General features: G+C 43.9%; 1 protein-coding gene across 7 annotated transcripts; it reads right to left on the reverse strand.

Moving 5' to 3' along the window:
- Nucleotides 1-764: 764 nt before the first annotated feature.
- Nucleotides 765-27,592, reverse strand: nt5c2a (5'-nucleotidase, cytosolic IIa). 7 transcript variants are annotated; one of them, XM_036546251.1, is made up of 19 exons: nucleotides 27,553-27,592; nucleotides 21,432-21,559; nucleotides 18,831-18,869; nucleotides 16,376-16,449; nucleotides 10,440-10,557; nucleotides 10,161-10,256; nucleotides 9,956-10,047; nucleotides 9,572-9,629; nucleotides 9,118-9,211; nucleotides 8,813-8,866; nucleotides 8,447-8,530; nucleotides 7,946-7,987; nucleotides 7,341-7,448; nucleotides 7,097-7,163; nucleotides 6,493-6,663; nucleotides 5,075-5,126; nucleotides 4,832-4,892; nucleotides 3,895-4,071; nucleotides 765-3,366 (listed from the first exon to the last, which is right to left on the reverse strand). In XM_036546251.1, the coding sequence occupies exons 1-19, from the start codon at nucleotides 27,583-27,585 to the stop codon at nucleotides 3,139-3,141; spliced, it is 1,776 nt and encodes a 591-aa protein (XP_036402144.1). In that variant the 5' UTR covers nucleotides 27,586-27,592; the 3' UTR covers nucleotides 765-3,138. The 7 variants fall into 7 exon arrangements, with proteins under 7 accessions (XP_036402144.1, XP_036402140.1, XP_036402137.1 ...); XM_036546247.1 differs by lacking the exon at nucleotides 18,831-18,869 and adding an exon at nucleotides 22,356-22,416 and having other exon boundaries at nucleotides 21,432-21,556; nucleotides 27,553-27,563; XM_036546244.1 differs by lacking the exon at nucleotides 18,831-18,869.

Below are 27,592 nucleotides of genomic sequence, written 5' to 3' on the forward strand. Positions count from 1 at the left end.
TCTGTATTTAAACATTTTCTGAGCATGTGTGACGGAGTGCCGTCACTACGGTTGAGTATGTGCTCTGACTGCCATACCAACGAGCCTGGCTCTTTGGCGTTGCGGTCAAAGTCGCATGGTTGGTACCCCATAGACCCAGGTTCAAGGCTGGGTGGGGTGACTGCTCTCGACCTTCGCTACAGCATGTTAAGGGGAATACCCTCTGTGAGATCTTAAGAGCTCTGTCTTCACCCCTCAGTCGAGAGCAACAGTAACCCGGCTTTGATTTGAGTTGTTCTGCTGTGCTCGCGCGGTACGTCCAGTTGCTCCTACAGATGGCTTATGATTGCTAATGGATGTCCAGTCCAGACTGTAGGGAAGACAAGAATGAAACAGGAGTGTAGAACCTGCAGACTGAAACTACCCCTCTGCAGAAGCTGATGACTGATTTGGGTTACCCTGAAACCTGCAATATCTGCAGTGTTCACTGTAGGCCTGGCCAGTTACCACCGCTCAAAGACTGTCCTGAGAATTCAACTCTGTACGTCAGGAAACTGCATTATAATACAAACACAGCAGTAAGCTTTCAAAACACTGGTAACACTGAAAAGTGAGATACAGGGAGAGAAAATAAGGAAATCCAAAAGGCTGAAGTGATAAACTTTATTTTACATTAAAATTTTCATTTTCATTAGTATGTTCCATTAGTACATTTCCTAAATGTACATTTTTTTCAGAACCTTCAGGAAACAAAACCACAATGTACTTTTAAATAAAAACCTCAACCGCAAAGAACATGCACGAAACCTGTAAAATAATACAAAAAAGTAATAAAACAACTTAAAAAAGATGAATGGTAGCACTTTTGTTGTTGGCACTCTGCTTGTTGTGCAGGGAAACGGAACTCATTCGAAAACACCTTCAGAAATTCAAAATTGCATTTATAATCAGGAAACCGTCCCAAAAGCTACAGCAATGAACCTGAGCCCAACAGGAGAACTGAAACTGAAAAGAGGGAGGGAAATTAACATGCATTTGGAGAACACCTCACTGCCTCAAACAGAAGGAAGGGGAGGCTTTCTACAGGGATGTAACCCACAGAGGAAAGTCTTTAAAAAAAAAAAAGGGTCAAGCAACCAGTGCCGCTTTAGGAAGCATCACCCCCACTTCTTACTCCCCCTCTAACAAGGAGCTTGTTTGTTTTCCATTTCTGTTGACAATTGACCTACGCTCCCTTGATGTGGAGTTTGGTGTCATTCTCCCTCTATTTCCTCAACAGGAGTACTATAAAAACTTAAAATTTTAAAAATAACGCATGCAACAGGCTTCCCACACTGAAGGAAGCTCTGGAATAATGAGAGACTGTTTCACTAACCGAATGTTTGCTCCTTCAGGTGTAGTGAACTCAACAATCATTACCACTTCAAAGCAGCTAATTTCAACTGCGTGTGAGTTGGTCTCCAACAGATCACCCTATTTTGCTGTTTCACTGACACCATATTGTGTTCTGCTGTTGAATTATTATACATTTATTCATGGATTCAGTGCTAATCAAAGGCCATGGAGTTCTCCATGAAGTCAACAACCTTCGTCCTAAATTCTTACCGACCTGTAAGAAAGACTTGGATCAAAACCGAAAATGTTACTGAGTCACTTAATGAATACTGCGGCTGGAGTGAAGCACAACTACTCAAAGCACCAATACTCAGGAGTGTCTGGTATGGTTCCAATAAAGCCTCTCTGGATCAGATTTATCAGCTTGCGTGATTTTGTTAATTAGTCTTCCCAAAGTGTTCTTGCGGAACGTTAATTGTTCCTTTTAACCAGCCGCTCAGCACGTCATCATATTCTCTACATAAAACAATACTATTCCTCAAAGGCAAATATTACATACATTTTTTTTTTTTCAAACTGTATGTAGATTCTAATCGTCCATCATGTCCTACTGCAGTTTCAATGCTGCATATTGCTCACGCTAGACCTCTGGGAGACAGCAGAGGATGAGAGACTACAGCACAGCCTGAAACGGATCCCGCACAAGTCAGACGCACTTCACAGGATGTCACCTAGTAACGTGACATTTTTACTCGCCGATACTTTCCTTCACAGCTGAATGCATCTAATCTGAATCATTAATCTAAGCGCTGTTTAAAGAAATTTTTTTTAAAAAATTATAATAAAAAAAACAACCTGGACACCAATGTACCGCTGTACGGTACCACCTTATGCATACTGAACGTGAGGAAAATGTTACTGGCTTACGACAGAACATTGTGCTTGGTGAAACTGCAACACAACCTGCTGTCCTTCTAAACGCTGAGATCATTTCTACAGTCTCACAGGAAGTGATGTCAGCTCTCGCACTGCATTGGTCAGCAGAGGCTTTGCTGAACAGTTAAAAAACGAAGCCATTCTGAAAAACTCAAAGCAAACACAGAGTACAGGAGATACAGTATCAAAGTAAAAAACTGGACCATGATTTCCAAGTTAGGGGTTATGCAAGTTCCATCAGCACAGTACCATAAGACAGAATTGTCCTTTAACTCGTAACACAAGCACACACCCAGGGTGCACAATGGAGTCATGTGATCATTTCTCTACAGCTGCGCTTTTCCTCTGCACTTCAACCGTGCATCTTTTATCATGCACACAGGCAGAGGACATCCCAAGCCCCTACAACCCGCCCACAGGAAAACTACCAATAGTGTTTCTCGTTTTTCGCTTTTTTTGTTTTTTTTTTTTGTTTTTGTGACCGAACCGTATGTATTGATTTAGCCTTATCCACTAAAGCAGCCATTTGAGTTTGGTCAATTAAAGTTCCCCAAAAATTTTTTTTCTCAAAACACCACAAAACAAACAAAAAAAACACAAACAAAAAGGTCATTTAAAAACAGAAGAAGATGTCAAACGCCAGTTGCAGGTGGGTCTAGCGCACTAGCAGGTTTCTAGTGCATAAACCCCAAGAGCTCAGCTTGGTCTGATATATACAGACAGTAAAGTTAAAAAAAGAATATTTCCCTATAGAAAGTGTATCCTTTATACATACTGTAAATGCCTTACTCTCAATCCCGGCCTCCCTGCAGCTGTTCGGCCCACATCGGGATTCCTTCAGTAAAACACTTAACGGAACGCGGAGCGTAGGCTGGAGGGCCGGCTGCTTCACTCCTCCTCTTCCTCCTCGTCATCATCCTCGTCGTGGCAGTGCGTGATTTCCTGAGGGGTCTGAGGGAACAGGTGAGGGGGCTGGATCTCGCTGATGGAGCGCGTCAGCTGGTGCCTCTTGCAGTCGAAGTCCTTGAAGTCCATCGAGCGGCGGTTGCGCGTTGCCATGGGCGATTCGGTGTCGATGTCGACGTGGGTGTGCTCCACCGTGGACTCATGAGGCATCTGGTGGCGTGAAACGGACGAGAACCCACAGTGAAGAGCTAGGCTGAATTCCCCCGCAAACCCACAGTGAAGAGCTAGGCTGAATTCCCCCGCAAACCCACAGTGAAGAGCTAGGCTGAATTCCCCCGCAAACCCACAGCGAAGAGCTAGGCTGAATTCCCCCGCAAACCCACAGTGAAGAGCTAGGCTGAATTCCCCCTCAAACCCACAGTGAACAGCTAAACCGAATTCCACTCCAAACCCACAGTGAACAGCTAGGCTCCATTCATAGTGCCTCACCTCTAGAAACGAGAGGCATGGCACTATGGCATGGTGGTAAGGCTTATAACCAAAAAGGGTTGCCAGTTTGCTTCTTTTGTAGTTTGAATGTAGCTGATTGTAGCCAGTTTGAATGTAGCTGATTGAACGGATAATATACTAGCTACTTTAGCGTATTTTTGATGTAATTTTGTGAGGAAGTGATGTAATGTATTGTAATGTATGTTATTGGAGGAATGGCCTCCCCCAGGCCCGGGGCGGGGCACTCACCAGCACGTGTGCAGCTCTGAAGAGGTAGCTGAAGGGGTAATACAGGAGGTTTATGAAGGAGGCTGCATACAGGTCAGCGTAGCGCATGACCTGGGAGGCGAACAGGGTCTGCCGAGAGCCGCTGCGGAACAGACTTCCCATCATGCCGTAGCACATGTCCATGTCGTGGGTCACTTTCTGTCAGAGGGAGGAGTTCAAACATGAGGTCACACTCGGGTCATGTATACAGGCTGCTCTTTCAATGTGCCCTGCAGATAATCCCCCAGTTCATCTGGCCAAAGACCCTGTCTCCACCTGTCCACCTAGCTGGTGTGTGGTGATGCTTCTGCTGTGGAATCACTCCTGTGCATCACCCAGCTGGTACTATAAATTGGTGCTGGCTGAGGCGAGTAACCCCTCCTTCTTGGAAAATGCTACACAAAAAGCCATGAGTGAAAGTACCTTTTTGAGAAATGAATATCAAATTTCAAAATTCACAAAGCACTATACAGACAGCACAGTGGATTTTCCAGAGGGGAATTTAAAAAAAAAAAAGGGAGAAAAACCCAGGCCAACTGGGGGAAAAATCTGGAAAATTATTCCCTGACCATGGGAAAAAGTGGTCAAAGGATTCCTGGAAAATGGTGGAAATGTCAACATTGGCATTAATGTATAAAAGGCATCAGTTATGAATAGAACATGTTTGTTCTATTCACTGGTACAACCCATAATGGGAGTTAGAGGGAAGTGTGATGGTGATCTGCATCAAAGCCACCAACGGCCTGTTTCGTCCTGCTCCCTGCAGGAAGCAGTCTGGCGCACTGCGGTACATGTGAGCAGGAAGTCTCCACATTGCAACACCCCACATGTGCTCCTCCTTCCTGTTTCAAACGCATCGTCGCACATCGCCGTTTTCGGCTCGCCGAGGGCGAGTGAACGCTGTCAGCACAGTCTGTACCTTGATCCTTCGCTGGATGGAGCTGATGTCGGGTCTCTCGTTACTGCTGCTGTCCAGATGTCTTGGGGAGAGGGAAGGGGGAAGAGTTAGTCTGACGCGTTTAAAAACAGACGAGAACGCATTCGCTCTTATCAGCCTGTCGAAGAGGCCCAGACCTCGGATGCAGCTCCGCCCCCTCTGAGACACAGCGCAAACAACAGGGGATTGGCCAGGAGCCCAGCACGGGACGGTAGCTGTACTCACTTGTAGAGCTCTGCCAAGAAAATGTCCAAACTCTGCAGCTCTTCAAATAATGCTGTAAAAAGGACACGTGAGTGTGAGCACACCGGACAGACCTCACATCACATCCCCTCCCTCCTTTATGTAAGCTAACGCAGTGCATATAGTGTTGGCTCCTTTATGAACTGCTCCCTCTACGCTAAGCTAATGCAGAAAACACAGCACTGGCTCCTTTATGAACAGCCACCTCAATGCTAAGCTAACGCAGCAGTCAGTGCTGGCTAGCTTCCACTGGAAGCTCTGAAGTCAGCTCCTGAACCTAATGAGATGAGAAAAGGGCCAGTGAGTTCAGTGGAAACAGATGCACTTCCCTTTAAATCTGGGGGCCCTGACTTTCTCAAATCTGCAGCCAAACGGAACTGCAAGGGTCCTCTTTCTCATAAAACAGACAGTCATGGGCCTCAGCGATTGTTAAGTGCGATGGACATGCCTACTTCTCTAACCATTAAAAAAGAAGAAGCGGAGAAAGCAGAAGATGCAGGGGGAGGAGGAGAAAGAGGAACAGCATCACTTTTCAAGAGATCAACAGCTGAAATTATTGGGGGATGATGGCACACAGTGTACATTTCAGAACCAAAACAAGATCCTTAGTTCCCATGAACAGTATCACAATTGCTAAGATGAATTTACATTTACATTTATTAATTTAGCAGACGCTTTTATCCAAAGCAACTTACATAGGTTACAGTTCTTTACAATATTATTCATTTTTATACAGCTGGATATTTACTGAGGCAATTGTGGGTTAAGTACCTTGCCCAAGGGTACAGCAGCAGTGTCCCAGCGGGGGATCGAACCGGCAACCTTTCGGTTACAAGTCCTGCTCCTTAACCACTATGCTACACTGCCGCCGAATTATTTGATTTGCTCCGAATATGTTATCTAGACTAGACTCTTCTGTGAATTGAGAATTACATCATCACAATAAACAGTCACTATACAGGACAAAAAAACAGAACATTTCCATAAAAAAAAAAAAAAAACACTTTAAGGTTGTCAATGCACCATTCTTAGAAGTGTGCTTGGTCACAGTCTCTCTAGCATTCTAATGGACAAATAACCAATGGGACTCCCTGCTGACGGCTATCCCAGCCCTTCAGCCAATGCGAATGACTCCGTGCTGACGGCTATCCCAGCCCTTCAGCCAATGGGAATGACTCCCTGCTGACTGCTGTCCCAGCCCTTCAGCCAACAGGAATGCCTCCCTGTTGTCCGCTGTCCCTGCCCTTCAGCCAATAGGAACGACTCCCTGCTAACCGCTGTCCCTGCCCTTCAGCCAATAGGAACGACTCCCTGCTAACCGCTGTCCCTGCCCTTCAGCCAATAGGAACGACTCCCTGCTAACCGCTGTCCCAGCCCTTCAGCCAATAGGAACGACTTACAGCTCTTGTCTGTCCACACGTGCAGCTCCTGTGCCAGCTCGGGAATCACCAGGAAGGTCCTCCAGCCCTGCCGCTTCTTAGACTTCAGGATGTCTCCAAAGATGTGGTCTCCGATGTACACGATGTCTTTACCCTTCGCTCCCAGCAGGTCACACACGATGTCCGACGACCCTACCGAGGACAGCGATGGTATATTTAGAGTTAAGTTACTTCACATACAAATATAATGCTTTTGAAGCTGTATGAAATATAACTTCATAATCACAGGATTTTGTGCAGGTTTTGAGAAGGCAGGCCTTACAACTGGTTCACCATCACAATGTTGGATGGTGCACTATGAATATGCTGCACAGTATTATCAAATTGCTACACAGATGCTACCCAGAACAGCCTATATGAAACTGTGGATGGATCACTGCAACTAGTTGAATCAGTGAATAGATTCATTAACACAGCTCTGATGTAAAGCACGGAGTACATGTGTGGTTTTAAATGAAGTTTCTCTAAAGAGGTGTACAGTACAGAGGTTAACCCCTTGCACAGGCTGATGTGTGAGCTTGCAGTGTTATTAAAGTGCGTTTTGTGGCCCCTCCCCCCACATTACCTCCAGAGTACACAATGCCATGCTGCAGCGGTCCTGTGTAGGTCCCAATTTTCAGCCTTCCAGTCGTCTGAAAAACACACACACACACACACGCGCGCGCGCGCGCACAAATTCAGAGATGACTCGCGCATGATGTGTCCTGTCTCAAACATGGACGCTGAGCCGTGCCACTAAAGGCATCTCCCGTGGTGCCCTGAGTCTGCAGAACAACAGGCCCCTCTCTGATTGGTCGGGGGGTACTCACTGTGTCCACCTGTCTCAGCACCGTACCCTCTCCGAAGAACAGGGGCTTTCTCGCGTCCACCAGGATCAGGTCGAAATAGGACTGCCAGGGCCGGTGGGGGGTGCCCACCTGCAAGACACCCACACGCTGGCTGGGTATGTGGGTTTACTGCACCTGCAGCTGACCCTACCCTGCTGCGACTTGCTAGCTCTACACGCTAACTTACTGCACCTGCTACAGGCTCAACCCCACTGCAACATGCTAGCTCTACACGCTAACTTACTGCACCTGCTACAGGCTCAACCCCACTGCAACATGCTAGCTCTACATGCTAACTGACTGCATATGAAACAGACTCAACCCAACAAGAAAATGCTACCTCTACATGCTAATTTATTGGATCTACTACAGATAAAACCCCACAGCTGAACATTTGGGCTTGCTAAATCTCATTATATCATTTGATGTTATTTCTTTAGTAGCTAAAAATATTTTGCTAATGATCCCCACTCTGTACAGTACTGGAACACATCATTATGTATACCATACTCCTTATGATAATAAAGTGACCTTACAGAATGCTTATTCTTCAGTGAGATATGTTTTTACAAACAATGCCTACTCACCTTTGGACCATGGGGGAAGTCAAAAAGGTATGTCATAATTTTCTGGAATAAAATAAAATGCATGATTACAAACATGATTCAAAATATTTCCCCTCCAAATCAAATAAATGTTGCATCAAAATAAGTGCACCAAAAGCCAGACTTTTTTCACTCCAACTTAGGTGTAATCTGACCTGACCTTGGTGTAAAAATCAAATGATAATTCCTACATTCTGGTTCAATTTGCAAAAATTTCAATTCTGATTCCGATATGCAAAAACAAAATATTCTACATTAAAAAATCTGCATTTGATGTCACACATCACATGATGAATATACTGAAAAGCAGTAACTCTGATATAAGATCAGATAAAGATCAGATCAGTTTTAGAATTACTTAAAGTTAATAGAAATACAGTGCCAGTGTAAGGACAGATATGATGTCTAATGTCCACTTTCCAGTAATGGCAGTAAAATGCATCAGTCTAAGCTGGTAAGAAAGAGATAACCAGTATGACTTACATCAGTGTACTTGTAGTCACTGTTTGTGGCCAGGAACACCTTGGCAACTTCATTCATTCGACTCAGGAGAAGAGGGAGCTTTCCCTGGACGGAGAAAAATAAAGAAACATCATAGCTTCACATGAAGGGGCATGGAGTATGTGTAACTGTACATTAACATGCATTTACAGTCAGTACCTAACAAGACTCTATTATGCATTTAAGTTTTTACTGTTTTTAAAAACTATCCCATAGCATTCTATAATTCAAGTAAGGATCTAAGTAATATGACATACCTAATAAGGCCATGCCTCAGAAATGTATTTCAGTAGATTGAACAGATCAACACCCTTCCCATCTCAACAGAGCACCTCTATTCTTACTTACATCTTTAACCACATATTTCTCAAGGTTTTCCACCGTTTTTTCCTTCAAAGACCCCTGAAAAGGTAAAAAAAAAAAAGAAGGCCTCAGAAAAGTGGAAGATGTCAGTCACTGAATCACTGTGAAGTGCTTTACACTGAATCATGTTATATGTAGAGGAATCTCTGGATGTTTTCTCCCTGGTTATGTTTAATAGCCATATTTGCATTAAATGACCACACTATATGCATGGATACTTTTAGGATGAAAGGTATTTTGAATAGGCCTGTTACAGAAAATCAAACTCCTCCCAGGGAAATGCTCGTCACCTTGAAGTGGACCCAGTCCACAGCGTCGCGCACGTCCTGGAACATGCTCTTGAACGACATGAAGAGATCGCCATCCTTGAAGCCAGTTTCACAGCTGGAGCGGGAACAGCAAAGCACTTGAGAGGACTGATCTGAGACATAACAGTCTGCCGTGCACAGAACAGCCTTCCCCTGGTTCTGCCGTGCGCAGAACAGACTTCCCCTGGTTCTGCCGTGCGCAGAACAGCCTTCCCCTGGTTCTGCCGTGCACAGAACAGACTTCCCCTGGTTCTGGTGCAGAGCCAAACTAGGAGGCTTTCTCCACCCACAGTATAATCCTTCCTGAGGAGCTCGACTTCCTCTATAGCAAACCTCAATGCCATTCTCCTTTGTACATTGAAAAGTGATTAGACACGATAAACCAGATGGTATTATCACATAGTCAAAACAAAGCTACACCCACCGATGCACTCACCTGGAGTATCTGGAACAGTTAGTGAAGAAGTCAACCAAGCACGCAAAGAGGTATGTCTCTGCAGAGAAAGGTGTGCTTGTTTAAGGGACTGGTTTTTTAAACGTTTTCAACAGTTTACCTGGCTCTTATCAGTTTACATATGTATCTAACTGGAACAGAAAATTACATTATATTACGTCATTTAGCGGACACCCTTTCCCAGAGCAATCAATCAATTTAAAGTTCTCTGGACATGAGCATCACAAAGGAAAAAAAAGTGTTAAACCTGCTCATATAAGAATCTCCATTTACAGTATTAACGCTCATATGAAACGGCAGCGATCTGCAATGTCTGTGTGCATGTTCACCCACAGCATTTATGGGGTTTAAGAGCTGCTTTCTTACCAGGAAGGTTAAAGAGAGTGTTGAGGATGTAGAAGCGCTCCGTGTCTCCCCGTTGGATAAACTTGTTTGGATACAGTTCCCGAATTTCTGGACTGGAGGGTAAAGAGCAAACGTGGGCATGTCGAGCGGGTGGTAACGCTGGCACCGGGCTGTTCCTGCTGCATGCGCCCGGGCAGACAAACAATAAGCAGCACGCTTTCCTTACCCACGCAAGAAGTTAAAGCCGTGGGCGCAAACCAGGATGTTCCCATAGGCGTCCACCTTCAGCAAGTTGCCATACAACGTGTCAAAGACCAAGCCCCTGGAGAGGAGAGACGCATTCGTTTGCTAAACTTCATCAATTTTTCTCCTCAGCATTATTTTATTCAATGTGCAAATATTCACTTAACCATAAACTTTTAAAGATGTTTATTACAATGTACTATCGGGCACTGCAGGAGCCTAGATGACGGACAGCTGACAGCCCCCTGCCATTGGTCCTCACCTGGTGGGGAAGGCGGGATCGTAGACAAAGTTGAGGAGCTCCTGAGGGTAGCCGATGGACACAAGCCGCTCCACTGTCAGGTCGAAACCCAGGGACTCGTATTCGGGGGACTTGTACACTGGAAAACAATGCCAACACAACACCTGAGCACTGCAGACGTCTCCGCTAAACAAGAGACCCATGGGGCTGTTCCCACCCAAACACTCCTACACCGCATCTTATATAAGATCACTAGACACGGAAAAATAACTTCAACTTAAATTTAATGTTGTTTTCAAGACCAACTGAACAGATATTTCACATCTTTAAACTTTATTTAAAAATTGGTGTGCTTCTAAACCGACACAGCCAGAGAAGAACAGCAGACATATTCATGACAAGAGTCCCTGTGATGTCATAATTAAGCGACAGGAGCATACAGAATCAACAGCATGAAAGGTTTCAGGTGGGGAGGGAATGGTACCACTACGGTGCATTTGGCTGCTTGAATGGAGTGACAGGCCTTGGCTCGTGCTTGGCTGGCCCAGCACACAGCACCTACAGTATGTGCACAGCTGTAGCTGAGTGACACAGGGACGGCCACAGGGGGAAAGCTGAGTCCCCGGGGGGGGTGCGTGGAACTCAGCCAAGGCGTGGAACCCCTCCCCCTTTCCCCCCAAACCCCACCCCCTGCCGCAGAGAGGACTATTTCCAGACTCTCCCCCTTTCGCCACCGCCCCCCCCCCCCCCGACACTGACGCTCTCGCGGTGCGGTCGCTTCTTGCGCAATGTCCTTCGTGCTGCTGGCGGTGCGTCACGCAGCAAAGACGTGACCGCAGCCGAGAGGCGTCACAGCCAGGCTTCAGCAGAGCCGGATTTACTGGCAGCCCCCTGAATAACACCGCGCAGGGCAACGTGAGAATGCACATGGCATGGCAAAAACATTTTCTCCACACGGGGCTGATGCAGAGATGACAGGCATTTACCAGGCCTGCTTCTTCATAACCGCTAACAGCACATTTTTATCTCAGACTCATTGCAGCGTTAACCTCTTCGCCACTACCTAAAAAGTTTGGCCTACTACATTACATTCATTCATTTAGCAGATGCTCTTACACAGAGTGACCTGAAAAAAAGTGCATTCAGCAGGGTTAGGCATGCAGCCACGCAAGTCCTGAATACTTGGTTTCTTATTTGTAATACAGTGCCATTGGGAATCATTGCCACAATAAGTGCTGTCATAATGTGTACAACCATATGCTATCATATATACTACTTCACCACTTTCAGCCACCAAGCTCGTCGCCACAAAGTTTTCATCACTTTTTTTTTTTTTTGAGTTTTTTTCCACAGTAAAGGCTTTGCTACTGCCACCTGGCCTCTGCACAGCCTCTACTGCTTACACACTGGAACTTGGTCATTCAGCGCTTCTAATACTGTTGACTCCTTATATGGTTATTTGCTCTCATTGTACTCAGCCTCCCTTCTAAGTGGCTTTGGATAAAAGCATCTGCCAAAAGAAAGAGTGCAATGTTAATGTCTTGCACACAAGCTTGTGCCACTCTGTTAGAAGCAGCAGGGCTCAGAGTCTTGCAGGTGGCTTTTCCGGTCTGAGCTAAAAAATGGAGTGTGATCCCGCTGCCCTGACTGTTATGGGGAGCTCACTCCACCACTTGGTGGCCAGAGCAGAGAAGGGACATGATCCAGATGAGAGACCCTTCAAAGAAAATGTGATGTTCAGTCACAGAGGAGAAGAGCAGACTCGCAGGAGAGCAGGGTGTGACGACAGATACACACGAGGCTGCTGCTCTGTAGGTTAAGCCCAGAGCTTTGACCTGTACAGGTAGCCAATGTAAGGCAACGAGAAGAGCTTTGACATAAAAGTATTTTGGCTGGCTGTACGTCAGTCAAGCTGCTGCATTCTGGGAAAAGCTGGAGAGGACCGATGGCCTTTCCGGGGAGGCCACTGAGGAGAACTGCTGTAGTCCACTCTAGAGAGCATGAGGGCCTGGACTAGGAGTTGTCCTCATCTGGGAGCAAGAAAGAGACACGATCTACAGACGTTAAACAGCAGGAATCTGCAGCTCCGTGTCATTCATACTGTATTGTCTTTAGAGGTCAGTTTATTATCTAACACCACATCCAGGTTCTTCAAAGCCTAGGATGCTGACCGTCAGTTTGCCAAGAGAAAAGGAGAGATCCTGTAGTGGTGAGGGCTTAGCTGGTATGTAAAGCAGATGGGTTCTTGAAAGACTGATCTTGGGACATCTGTTGGTCATCCAAGCTGACATATCCCCTATTCTGTACCCTAATCCATGAGGCAATGCGCCAGAACACAGTGCAATCCCAGAATCATTCACCCAAAAAAAAAAAAACCCAACCTGCCATTAGGAATAGAAATTCCACTTGCTAAAAGACATGGATGTATCAGAAGAGTTTGGGTCATTTCACCATGGAAGTAGCCAAGTACCTTACATGGCCATCTGGCACACAGGGAAAATAGGACACAACCGAAGACAGATCCCTGGGGTACTCAGATTACTTAGCTGCAGGTCTAACTGCCGCAGCCCACAGGGGGAACAAACACTGCAATGCATGACGGAAATTTGCAGACTCATGTAAAGGCCAACTGCACAAGCAATACACACCAGTTCCACATCAGATAGCAAACCAATCATGCTTCTAAATTACACTCTCTATCACAGCACCATCATTTCCTTCATGTAATGCTGCATGTCAGACTTGTTAAAAAAGTACAGTTTGACAAAGTTTAACTCCTCAACCAAAAAAAAAAAAAAAAACACTACATTGCATTACATTATTGTCATTTAGCAGACGCTCTTCTCCAGAGCGACTTACAATGTTATACATTTATAGAGATGGATATGTACTGAGACAACTGTGGGAGAAGTGCTGTGCTCAGGGGTACAGCAGCAGTGTCCCAGCAGGGAACTGAACTGGCAACCTTTTGTTTACAAGCCCTGCTCCTCAGCACTGAGCCACACTGCTGCCCACTTTCCCCTCCACTCTGAGAGAAGCGGGCTCCCTGCTCCCAGTACGGACGCACTCGTTCACACCTCATCGGCTTGTTCACCGGGTGTCACGCATGGCTGATGCTCTGGCAGGACCTACAGTGTAGCGCCACCTCAAACCAAGACGTGTAGGCTCGCTCATGCTGCTCGAACCTTTTAATACGCGCCGTAACCTGCATGATCTGTGTGTCACCATGCCATTTTTCGATTTTGTTACACGGTCATTCTGTGCAAAGAGCTCGCTGCTCCTTCATCTCCGATTTTGCCGTGAAAACATCCTCAGACTCTGGGGTGAATTAAATTACTCTGCTGTGCCCTGCTGAGCTGTGACCCTTCAAATAAGAGCTGAAATGACTGAGTCCATCCTATCCAGGAAGCTCCCCTGAGCTCATTTTAAAAGCTTCCTCCAATGTATACAGGTCCCAGACCACAGTGCAATCCCAGAATCACTCATCCAAAACAAAAATCACCCAACCTGCCATTAGGAATGGAAATTCCACTTGCTAAAAGACATGGATGTATCAGAAGAGTTTGGGTCATTTCACCATGGAAGTAGCCAAGTACCTTACATGGCCATGTCACTAAATGCAAAGAGACTGGTGAAATATGAGAGAAACAAGAAGCACTATTCAGTCAATATTTCAATGAAAAAAGTGGTTTATATACTTATAGACACTTCACAACACTGTACAAGAAGCATAAATTAATTAGCCACATCTCTGATTTGTCTCAATTACTCAATTTCACAATTATTACAGTAAATGCTTCAGTGAAGGCTTTCAACCACTAGGTGATCAGGAGTGGAAAGACACATGACCCGAACCAGCATTAATAAGTCAGTGGTTCTTGTTTGATTTAAGAGCCATCTCAGAGAGTGTAACAGGAGAGCTGTTCCTCTCATTGCTAGCACAGACTGGATTGCTCCACTGGTGGATACAGCACACTTCCAGTGCATGGTAACTGAGGTCTGTGTTCACTGTGAGATAGAGCTGTCAGCACTGTATGGAAAACTGAGAAGCCTGACCTCAGACAGCTCTGTCAAGCCTCTGTGGGTCTCCGGTACAGTCAGGCTAACACACCTCTGAAATGACCACAAACACACACACACACACACACGCACGCACACAGACACACACGCACACGCATACACACGCACACACACGCGCACACACACACACACACACGCACACAGACACACAGACACACATGCACACAGACACACACAGACACACACAGACACACACAGACACACACACAGACACACACACAGACACACGCACACACACACACACGCACACACACACGCACGCACACACACAGACACACACACACACACGCACACACACACACACGCACACACACGCACACACACAGACACGCACACACACGCACACGCATACACACGCACACACACTCGCGCACGCACTCGCGCACGCACTCGCGCACGCACTCGCGCACGCACACACACACGCACACACACACGCACACACACACGCACACACACACGCACACACACGCACACACACAGCCATTCATAGTAAACTTATTTCCCCTTTTCAATTTATTCTAATGGCAAAATTTTAACAACAAATGCTTGTTTTGGAAGGGCTCTCTTTAGGGACAGAACCCTGACCAGTTTTGGTATGTTAACCCCTGCATGTCACACCTAAGGACAGAAATGACACATATTTCTGTCCGTCAATTATGACGGCTGAGAAGCATGACTATCAATACGTAATGAACAAGAAGCTGCATTTAATTAATTTAATTTAATAAGGTGTTTATTTTTGTAAATAGCCATAAAATCCCACTAAACCATTTTGGGTAACGGTATCTGCTTTTCCATACATGAAGCCGAATGCTCAGCTGACTGCTACCGCTATTGCTGAGACGTGAAGCCTCCCAGGAGCTCAGACACTCTGCAGCAGTGCTGGGGGAGATAATGACAGACAGAGCCCCCCCACCCCCATGGGTGGGGTGTTTAACAAGAGTCCGGGTCACCTCGCTCGCCATTGAGGACGGGGCTGTGGAGCCACGGAGTGAAATTACAGCCTCTTCTTGTAAACATTATCACTTGTTTATGGCCCAATCCCCATAAGCAGCCCCAGGTGTCAGCGGCCAGGGGGTCTTTCTCAATGTGGCCAGAGCCGAGGAGGAACCAGTGACCCCCGGCTGTGTCAAGCATCAATTCCAAGTGTCACACGTACAGCTGACCCGGGTGTCAAACGAGGGCTATTTTCAGACCCATTACCTATACAGAAGATACTGGACTCCTTTAAAAGAACTGTCTTTAGATAGATCATGGCTGTGTGCGTGGGGGAAGACACATCACCTCCAGCCTGCCTCAGATTGCATTACAAGTGCTGTGTGGGGAAACAGATTCCAGAGGCCATGTATGTGAAATTACACTGCACATTTTCTCTGGTGTATGAACTATGGATCTCATAATTACAGCATACCTGGTGTGTGTATCACCTTACATTCGTGAAATGCATTTCTCTACAAGATCCCAAGAAAATGCATTAGAATGTTAACAAATACATATGATTACAGACACACATCCCCCTGCAATTTTCTCTTTTCAGTGTTATCACTCAGTATAACCACTCTCCAATCAGGAGGAGACCTCCAGTTTTTTCCTGTCCTGACATCACTGAGTGCTCACTGCTGTCCTGACATACACACCCAGCTCCCTTTTAATGGAGCGAGGAAATTCACCTTCCACCCAGATCCCTCATGTCACTATACTAGCTCCTAAAACTGGGCAATGCTAAACAAGACCCCCCATTCATATTGGCTAACCACATGACGAGATCCACATAAAAAGAGCCGGAATTCCAGTTGGAGTTCTCATGCACGACTGAGTGGGTTGCTTCTGTGACCTGATGGTGGCTCAGCATTCAGAAGACATAACGCTGCACTTACCTGCTAAAGTGTAATCCATATCAAAGCCAAAGCACTTAATCTTCTCCATTGCCAAACTTCTGTTTACAAACACTCTGAGAAGAAGGTAAAGAATACAATCAGTACATTGAGCTAGTGAGGAATTCCCTCATCACAAATGAAACAATGGGACACATACTTACCAGTGCAGACACGGTGAGAGTAAAGGAAATGTTCATACGTTTCATTCTGAACTAGCACTTCAGTCCTTTACATAAAGTTGCTACTAAACACAGCCTGTGCCAAATGGCCTCATGTTCCAGCAAGAATTATCTAGGAAAGCAAATTCGCTAGGTATCACTTGACAACAGCAACTTAATCAGAAAATTCAAACAAGTCAGAAACTGGTGGTTAAAAACTTACAACGCAGGGTGAGAATTGACTATACAGTCATATTTTGCATGTTATGACACATATACCCTTTAAATGTCAATCAGTGACAAGTACCTACTGTTACACACGATAGTTTACTGAATTTAGGAATATAAAATGCAGGTGTAGTCCTCAATATATTCCATATAATTATATTTTATAGAGTTTTTACAGAGCTTTAAATAACTTGATAACCCCCAGAATCCCCTGAAGTAAAACAGTGAGCCTATACAACAACTAATTTTGGATCATTTTGTCCATAACTGTAAAAGTTCAAGAGGAGGACACCAAACCATCTAATGACCAAGGAAGCAGTTTGACCATTACACAGTAATCAGTAAACAAATAAAACCAATCAAACCAACGGCAAACCTGCATGCAAAACACTATGTATTTGTTATGTCATCTGTTTCACACATCTGAACCTGAAACTTCGAAAGCCTTCCCCATTCTTCACTGGCATCTTCCCAGGTAAAGCCTTCACCTGGATGAAAACTGTACCCCTCTTTCATCCTGCAAAATCTTTTCAGTAAAATTACACTGTGAAATGTACTGTAACTGGAAAAAACACATGGGCACACAGTGCAAACTCTGACTGCAGTACCGATGTCTGGTTCTTCATACCTTTCAGTAAATCCAGTATCTTTTTTTCAATGAAACCCCTTATACAGAGAGCTTCCACAGCTCTGAATAGTGAAAACATGCTGAATGGTTTTTTTTTACGCTACCCTTTGGTAAATGCAGACTGACGTTTTTGTGTTCACTGTGCTTGTGTTTTTGTGCTGAATATTCAGGAGCTCAGTAGATGTTTGGTAAAACTCAAAGAGCATACATGTTTTCTCCCCCCCCCCCCCATTAAATCTCTGTAATTACAGTTGCAAGACACAGAGCTCATCAGGCCTAAAAAGCATTGGATCGATTTCCATATGGTAACAAAGAGAGGTAGCTGTTAAGTAATGCATGAATAGGTCTATTCTCAATGAGTACAAAGACACCTACATTTACCTAATGTACACTAGCTATTATTCCTCATGTCAATTTTACTCTGTTTATTTTCTACCCTGCTGATAAGCCTGTCCTGGAATCATCAATATTTGCAGCATCCAAATGTTTGAACCTGTTTAAAATGAGGTTTTCACTCCACATTAGGCAAGCGCAACTGACTTCACTGATCAGCAGTGCCTGTACATTTTTATTGCTGTATTTGTTTAACCAGATATTGAAACACAGTAACCAACACAGGCATCCATAAAACAGCATGTAGAGAAATGTGTGGTACTACTCATTTCTTACGATCATAGAAAATATAAAAGGATAATCATGCAGACCAGGATTTCAAATTTTGAATTTTGAATTTACAGAAGATACCGCCATGTTTACTGAAGTACACCATCACTGTTAACTCAGCTCTCTCCCCACATTAATGTCTGGCTGATAAAGATAGTGTTAACCTTACAACACATTGGAGCTAACTTTGGAACAAGCACTGTTGCTGTAAATGGCAGTAACGAGTTTGAATTAACCTCCCACAGGGACTATATTCCTACAAAAGGCACACAGCACATCACATCAGTACTACACTACAACCACCTTCCTCTCATGAATGAAGCAAAAACCACACTATTCAACAGAGAATTAAACAAACTTGGACTGAGCTGCAAACTCGCGCTGCTACAGTAAAATGCAGTGAAATGCTCGGGCCTGAAGTTTGCTTTCAGATGTGACACGATTCTTTTTTTTTTTTTTTTGGTTTACACTGAGGAGGATCGTGTGCAAGCTTGTTACTCTGGAGGAAATGAATCAGAGTAGCATGGAAAGAGATGCAGTAAGAGACAGGATGGGGGAGAGGAGAAACTCACACATATCTACTCATTACAGGACAACCTCCGCGTCCCTCCAGGGACCTACCAACGCACACCCACACCACATGGCAGTGTCAGTACTGATGGGTTCGTTCTTTTTTTTTTGTTTAAACAGTGCCATGATATTTCGATGAACAGCACACACTACGCACAGGATTCACTCTGTCAGTATTATACAGTTCAACGGCACAACGATTGCGTACCTCATCGCAGGGTGGTATAGGGCCAGATCCCGGGGAAAGCTTTGTGACAGAGGGACACAGGGGCGATGCATTACCACTGCGTGCCCGGCTGCTACTGCCTCAGCAACACTGTCACCTGCATCGGCGTCCGACACACACCCAGCGGAACGCTAAACAAAGGTTCCAACTTTGTTTTCTTGTCATTTTAATTTTTCTGACTTGCTGCACAAACAATTTGCATGTTCCGTTCCGTTCTCTGTTGTTGACTGTGACCGGAGAGTTGTTTGCCACATTAACAAAGACACACAGACACCCTGAAAAGACATCTAGAATATTCAGCGGTCAGGAAGTGTGGTGAGGGGAAGCGGTTTGCTGTTACACCGATGGCGCTGCCTATCCCTGAAGCAATACACACAAGTACACAAGGGGGAAAAGACAAAAACCAGGGTACAACGTCCTCTTCTGTATTCCTCAGTTACCATTTCACAACTTTGTGATTAAAAGGAGCAGAAAAAAAACATACGTTGGAAGATGACAAATTAACACTGAACTGTTAAAAACACATGGATTTGCTCCTGTATTTCAAAGGCATAGGTTATATCCAATTTGAAGATATGGATGCTCAAAAAGCTATGGTGATTAAAAAAAAGAATATGAGGGAATCTATCACATGATAAGGAATATGGCCAATGAGAAAGGAGTGGTCTACCAAGAGATAGTTCATCTGACTATCTGGTAGGACACACAACTTGAATTCTGACATTCCATTCTGTAAAACAGTTCTAACTAAATAATTAAAGGCTTACAGTTTTAGTAGCTACACATAAGATCATTTATTGTTCCTGTTAGCAATAGCAAAATGAATAATAGCAATCAAAGCCTTTCCTTTCCTAGCCGGTTTTCACTGTGCATTGATTTCAACTTGACATTGAAAGTTAAGACTATTCATTTAAATGAATTAAATATTAATTTTTGTTCTGTTGAGTTTTCCGGCATAACTGTACAAAGACTTGCATGTTAATTTAAAGTCCAAAGCTAATTCAATGTATAAACCCACCGGTTACCATGCGGATAAGGTGAAAAATTAACAATACTATTGTGTATGATCTTAACATTTTTAACAAGAAAAACAAAAGGTTCTGCTTTATCCCGGAGACAGCTGTCGGGAAAATCCCAGAATTCCCTCACTGTGTGACGTAACTCATGTGAAGTAATCTGCTGTGTGTGTCTTCAATCACAACAGCTGCACCTCCATGTGTTACATGGCCTCTTTGGTGAAACTTGGGATTTCATGCTCGTGTGGAGATCAGAAACCTGTCACATTTAAGTTTCTGCTATATATTTAAAACCAATTCATATCTGACTGGCTTACAAATCATCATCCATTTCAACATACCTGCAATGAACAGAATAGCCTGACATGCTAAGTTTGCTAGCAAAGGGCCTAAGACCTATTGCTTGCTGTACAAAGGGAAGTCCATCATATATTTCATTTCCAAACCCAAGAATACTTTGATAAAACAACACACCTGCTTAAATGGGAGAATTTTAAAAACTACATGTCCAGGTGGGAGCATGAGTTGGAGCAAATGGACCCATTTACAAAATCATTTAGTACTGGTGCTGTGTCTATCATTACTGAAAACATGGGCATTTTGGTGTGGTCTTGGATTTAGTTAGTTCTTTCTGATTTACCAAAGGCAATTCATTACAATGACTACACATTTAAAACTTTGATTCTAACCCATTTTGCTGATTTTTTTTTTACCAGTTTACCAGTTCCTCCCTCTAAGTCATGATTTTAGCTTAGCCCATAGCCACCCTTTTTCCCATCCAACCCCTTCACTACCCCAAAGCACTGACTGTCGTTTCACAATATATCAAACATAATCACAAAAGATACAGATATAAAAACATGATTAAAGGCCTTCATCGGAAAAGTACCATGAAAAGTCTTTTTTCTTTATACACTAGATGACACAGTGGAAATGAAGCTTTCTGACTTTCTGATTATTTCAAATTGTGGCAGACATGTTTTCCTGTCACAGACACTGCTCAGACCATTTTTATACCATTAAAATCATTTTTAATAATAATACATTTCATTTAATAAATGCCGTTCCCCACACAGCTGTTTAATGTTCCTGATACAGTGTTTTAAAGCAAAACTGTGTGTAACATAGTAAGTTTAAATAAAGTCCTTACACAAAGCACATTTCAAAGTAGGGTCTCTGACAACTTTAGGTGTAAAAAATTCTTCAAGATATTCTGAAAGGAAGGTATGTAAACAAAGAAAGCCAGTTCACTGCAACCGTAAAGGGAAGGGTGTTCTTTAACCCTAACCCTCACGACCCTCCATCTCTGTGTCAAACACCCTCACCTGTATATTCATTCATTCTGAACTGGTCACAGTCACCTGGTGCCCCTGACACCAATAACCCCCAATAACTTATGGAAAACCCCTGTCCTGCAATCCTGGAGACAGCAAAGTCAGTAACATACATTTTTAAAGGGCACTGCATCATCTGACTAGCTCCCTTTCACAGACAGACACACAGACAAACACACACACACACACACACACACACACACACACACACTCTCTCTCTCTCTCTCCTGTACCTGTGGTGGGCCTCTCGCCGATACTTCTTCATGGCCAGTCCGTCCATGTTGGCTGGAAGATCTGCATAGTTCTGTAGCCGGTCACTCCATGAAGTTGTCATCTTACAAACCGTTAGAAATCTGATCTGCTGAAAGGAACAGGAAGCAAATGAATGAAATTGCTGAACTACTGATCACACAGCTTCTGACTACAGCCCTACAGTCAAAGAGAGCATTTTCTCTGCACTTCTCCCGTGTTCCACTTAACCCACAGCAGGTGGACAAACATCTGAAATAGGTAAATAACAACAGTGCAATAAGGAAAGGCTCTGAAAGGCTGTTTTAAAAGGGGAACTACATTACGTTACATAACATGCATGCAGTAGACGCTCTTACCCAGAGTGACTTCCAGCACAAAAGAACATAAGGGTATCCATTCAGGGTGAATGAGCAACAGTGTCAGACCAGGCTAACAACACTCACAGACCAGTGAGTGTGAGCATTACACCATTCAAGTCCTATCACAAGTTAACTTGTGCAACCTGACTAGGCAACGGAAGCCAAGTACACTACGATACATCAGTCACTAGAACACAGAATCCAAAATACATCACAATACTACACGTAAAATAAACATCAACTACTAGAGGTAGCAGGTGTTAGGAGGCAGGGATTGAAGTGGAACCGACATGCAGTCTGAAGAGGTGGATCTTCAGTCTGCATCCTCCACGGGGAGTTCATTCCACCACTGAAGGACCGGTACAGACAGGGATTGTGATTGAGAGGAGCAACCCCATTGGGATGGGACAGTCAATTTCCCCATAGTTGCAGTGTAGCGATCTTGATGGAACATAGGGTTTGAAGACTGATAGTTGTATGAGGGGGCTAGTATTAGCTTTAAATAATGTTTACTTACACTAATTAGTTTTCAAGAGTGACACTAACCTGATCTAATCTAGAAGAACACTGGACGCTCCTTCCACAACTGCAATACACTCTTCTAGAACTACAACAAAAATACATGACAGTATAATATTTCCTTCTTTAGTGCAGACAGTAGTCCTGTTGAATACTAGTAGTATGTAATACTAATAATATTTTTGTCCATTTAACCTCAAAGCAAGACAATAAAAATTTCCAGTGTAAAACACTAAAAACGAACAAAAAAAAAAACCCACAGGAAATGTACTGTATAAGGGGATATAAAACAGCTGACTAAACAGGGCTAATAATAGTTCTAAAAAAAAAAAAAAAAAACACCAGCAAGTTTTTCTTCAATAGTTCAACTTATCAACTACTGCCCCCGTTCAGGGAGTCAGCCTCTTATCAGTGAAGCAGCAGACTGTAAGGAATCTCTGCATTTGCTCTGTCGCTGACTCCAGGATCCAGGAAACTGACACTGATACAGCAGCTACCTAGTGAGATCTGTGCAGCTGCCAGGCCGAGAGTGTTAATCATTCACTCAGTTACGCTGTTATGAAAATGCCCCCTCTACTCACACGTCTGCTTGCCCCGACATCTGCAAGACGTTCGCTGGCTTTGTGCTGAACTCACTAACAAGTTTAGTCCCTTGTGAATTCCTGAACAATTATTATTGCTGTTTCACTGCACAAGACTGGCCAATTTCCACGGCATCAGTATGCCACAGGACCTCAGTGTCAACAGCAACTCTTCTGTAAGTGTCCCGGACAAACAGAAATACAGCTCCCACAGAGATGGAGACAACACTTACCACATTTCTCTGCCCCAGTGCATCAAAACCACAGAAACTACAGCCGGTAAGCTGACATGCAGGAAGCAAGATTATGGCCCCTGTTGAGACCTTTAAAAGCTGGCTGATTTTCATCACAGGAAATCACTAAAAAACCTCTGCAAACACAGTAAGACGAACCTTAAAATAGGCCTATTCACTGCTGGAGTCAATACTGACTGACACCATCAGAAAAATAAACTTACTAAAACACCCTGCAGCATCTCTGCAGGTGTGGCTGAATAACAGGCAGACATGACGGATAACTCAACACTTTTCCCCCCCCCAAAGGAACACCAAAGTTTTTCCACTGCTGCCCGTGAAAGAACATTCGGCTGGCAGCTGGCATGCATAAGCCAGTCAAAAGGCCGGGGAAAATCGCTCTACAAGTGCATCTCGACACGGCTTCCACAACACACACAGCAAGCACACCAATTTTGCCTCAGGACAACAGATACACCTGCACCTGTCTCTCATGTGACTTGGGGCCTGGACGTCAGTGGGAGTGTGAGAATTTTGTGTATACAGGTCCATATTTCTTCCAATTCCCTATATGAAAACAAGTTTCAGTTTGAATAATTTAACAGACAGGTGGAAGGACATAAAAACTATTGTGCTATTCCCAGTGACTGAACCTGGCTAATTCCCACTAGATGAGTGGAAAGTGTGATAATACCTAGCATCAGTATTTTCCGAGGGGTAACTCAAACACGGTCTCATACAGTCAAACACAGTAGAGGTCAAACGGAAAAGGCTAAAGTCAACAACGGCAACCTTCCACAGTGCAGTCAGAAAGGAAACGGGAGCACATGAAATAAGAGCCCAGGCGGGGTGACATCACCCTACCATTTTACACCAGGCTAGGTCACCGAAGAAAGACAGACACAGAACCACAGAGAGACCACACAGTATCAGGACATGGCCCATCCAGCTTCTTGTACAGCAAGTGACTTCATAAACTATCACAGACATACACTGTCATAATTAAAAACAAGCTAAACTTTAGGAAAACTACTACAATAATCAACACCAAGAAGTATCTTCGTGAAATGTTCAGGGTTTAAGGGCTTAAGGTGTGTTTTACAATGTTCTCCAAATGGAAGTGAGTCCGGGAGAGGAAAGACCAGCAAGTCTGTAGCTAATCCACATTACAATGAAGGATGGATTTAAATACTGCAAAATGCTACAGGGGAAAACATACAAATTCATGTCCACATGCAAAATTCTAGTCTGTGATTTCAGGCTGATGTATACACACTGGGAAAATTTGGAAATATAGTAAGAGTTATTCCATTATCTAGTGTGGTCACTCAAAAGGGATTGTCATTTCAAAATAAAAAGTAGAACATAAAGAATAAAATAGAATTAAAAAAAGTAAAAAGTGACATGTCTGACACTGACGCATTCAGACTGCATAATTATGTATGAAGAGTAACCTTTTTATAATTTTGCAGGTGAAAATTATACACAGGCAATGTGAAAAGACACCAAGAAAATATGTAGCTAATTAGGTAGCTACAATAACCAGCTAGCTATCTCAGTCACAAAGATACTAGCATAGTGGCTAGCTACTGTTACTGATTGCCTATCACTTTCAAGCTGTATACATTTACAGTGTGGCTAACATTGCACATTCACAATTCAAACTGATTTGCTACAATTACCCAGCTATTCAACCACTTTTGTCCGACAAGAAAAAACAATGACTGACTGAATATCACATCAGTTTGTAACCGCCGTACTGGACTAGGTATTATATGCTTCTGCTGAGCACTCATGACATGCCCTGGCCAGACTGACTTGGGTGCACTGCCCCATCTTCCTGTCCCATTTGATGTTCTGAGGCTCGCCTGTAACCTTGGCTTTGGTTAAAAACGTCCCGCTGGTACTGCACCAATACCACATTTTCATCACCTCATAAACCCCATATGATTCAATGGCACACGCCCTTCGCGTGGTAACGAAGCCCCTCGTTTCTATTTCAAAGGACCCATTTCTCCTGCTTCCGCCTCAATGAGTGACCTTTAGAGAAATAACACAGTGTGTCTGGAGCAGGCAGAACTTTCCTCACAACTGAGCCAAACAGCGTCTCGTTTTCTCAAAATCAAAATGTTATCTCAGCCACAGTAGCTTAACTGTAAGTGTAAGTGCAGCTGTGGCCATCTTCCCAGGAAAATCTTCAGTGTCCCTGGTGAAGGGCAGCGCTCAAGCAACTGAGAGCTCAATGCGACTGGGTGTGACGCCCATTCACAGCCTGAGGCCGGAGCAGCGGTTTATCAAAGGTCACCTGCGTTTTCCAGGCCAGCAGTGGCCTGGAAAACGTACATACGTGGGAACGCACACATACCTGAGAGGTGACCTTACAGAAACTACTCTGGTCACAAATCAGTATTTCAGTACCTCCCTTCAATCATTTAGGTACACAAAAATTATATAAAATTGACCCGACATCAAAACTGACCCGACATCAAAGTAAACTTGACTAATCTTTCTCTTACTATACCCTAGCATACCATTAAGTTACTGCATACCAAAAAAGGGCAGTTCCTGCCACGCAGCAATGTGTAAGAATTTCCGCCATTATTAAAAACATGCTAATTTTACCTTATGAAAGTGTGTCCTGATCAGCCTCCATAGTGAGTACAGCTACAAGTGATCACATAACCCTTCAAAGGCTTTAACATCACCTGCTTCACCTCACTGTATTCACTGTACCTGACAGCCTTGATCTTCTTTGAGAATACACTATCTTTAAATTCACCTTTGCACTTGGAAAAATTGCCAGAGGACTGTATTTTATCTTACCAGACTGACACGATTATTAGGTATGTTTCAAGCTACATTACTGCTACTTCCAAGCTACAGTAGCTACATCCCATTTTGACAGTAAGTTATCTCTACCCTCTCTAGGGTCTTTAAGGCAATGTGTTGGATCTGCTGGGACTGTCGTATCTCACAGTGGCTTCCTGCTGGAAGCGTTTTCCTGCAGCTTCAGAAAATAGGCCAGTCATTCATCATTGTCTCAGCCCAATGATATGCACTCAGTCTCACTAAATAAACTACTCCAGTTATTTATAGCTGCAGACTAGAATGATGCAAAAAAAGGAAAATGACTACCTTGCCAATCGGACATACACCGACTTCCCAATGCGTTAGTGAGCTTCTTTTAAAATTGCATGTTAGGACTGCAGCGTAGCATACTGGCACGTAGCAGGGCTTGTAGCCAAAACTCCCCGCTAGCGAACTGCTATAGTACCCCTTCGCTGGGTACTTCACCCACAACTGTCTCATTAAATATCCAGTTATATAAGCGGAAAACGTAAAAACGGTAAGCTCTAAAAGTCGCTATGAATAATAGCATCATTACAGTAATGTAATGTAAGTGCCCGCTTGCTCACTTTCTGACGGGAGGAAGCGCCACCGCTTGACAGCTTCGCGTTGCCAAACGATATTTCATTACCGTTACGACACAGCAAGGTGTTTTTCAACCTTGCAGCTAACGTTTTCTTCCGGATAAAGTTAATTTTCTGCAACTTACGCTGGTCGTCTACTACTACTATTACCCAATCTTCAAACTAGCTAGCTATCACTCTAGATATCAAGTACCTAGTTACATAAAACGGCAACTGTTGATGTGTTTGGTTAGGCAACTATAACGTACGAATACCAGTGTCATTTTAGCTTAGCTATCGTAACCCAGGTCGATCTTGCTAACTTAGTCGAGCTAAAAAAAAATTGACTGAACTTGATCGAACAGTAGGTTAAACCGGAAAGTAAGTTAAACGATGTAAAAAAAGATACAATGAAAAATCCAACGTATTAGCTACATAACTTGACAGTTATTGTAAACGTTAATGAAAAATGCAGGTACATAAATCGTTATATACGCAGCGAGCTACTTACACCAGCTGGAAAACAAGTTCAACACTCGATGCCTCCTTTTGTCCCAATAAATCCTGCTCCTCGACTTTGCTTGCAAGCTAGCGAGCTAGCTAGACAATGATAACTGAGGTTATTTTTAAGTGCTTACTCTGACGGCTAGGTGGCTAGCCATCTAGATAGCTGACTACCAGGTACGCCTACATTAGAGGAATTTCACCGTACCGAAGAGTGAAAATACTTTTTGAGATCCCCGATGACTCACTAGCTAACGTTAATTTCCTTGCACTGTACTGTGCAGGCCAGTTTTCTAAGTCAGTCGCATCTTGACTTGCATTTCCCTCTTCTCTGAACGTTTACTGGCGAGACTGTATTCAATTTCAGCTCAGGAAGCTGTATGTTTTTTAAAAATCAAACTTGTTTTCACACTCTGGGAGGTTTCGTCTGCTAAAAACCGAGCAAACAAACCGATTTTGGATCAACGGCAGAAGCTGATCTGATAGTGCTGCTTACCTCCTGTCCGCTGTCGCAACAACTGCACTGCATGCATTTC

Source organism: Megalops cyprinoides, chromosome 15 (assembly GCF_013368585.1).
Source record: "Megalops cyprinoides isolate fMegCyp1 chromosome 15, fMegCyp1.pri, whole genome shotgun sequence".
Classification (NCBI taxonomy): domain Eukaryota; kingdom Metazoa; phylum Chordata; class Actinopteri; order Elopiformes; family Megalopidae; genus Megalops; species Megalops cyprinoides.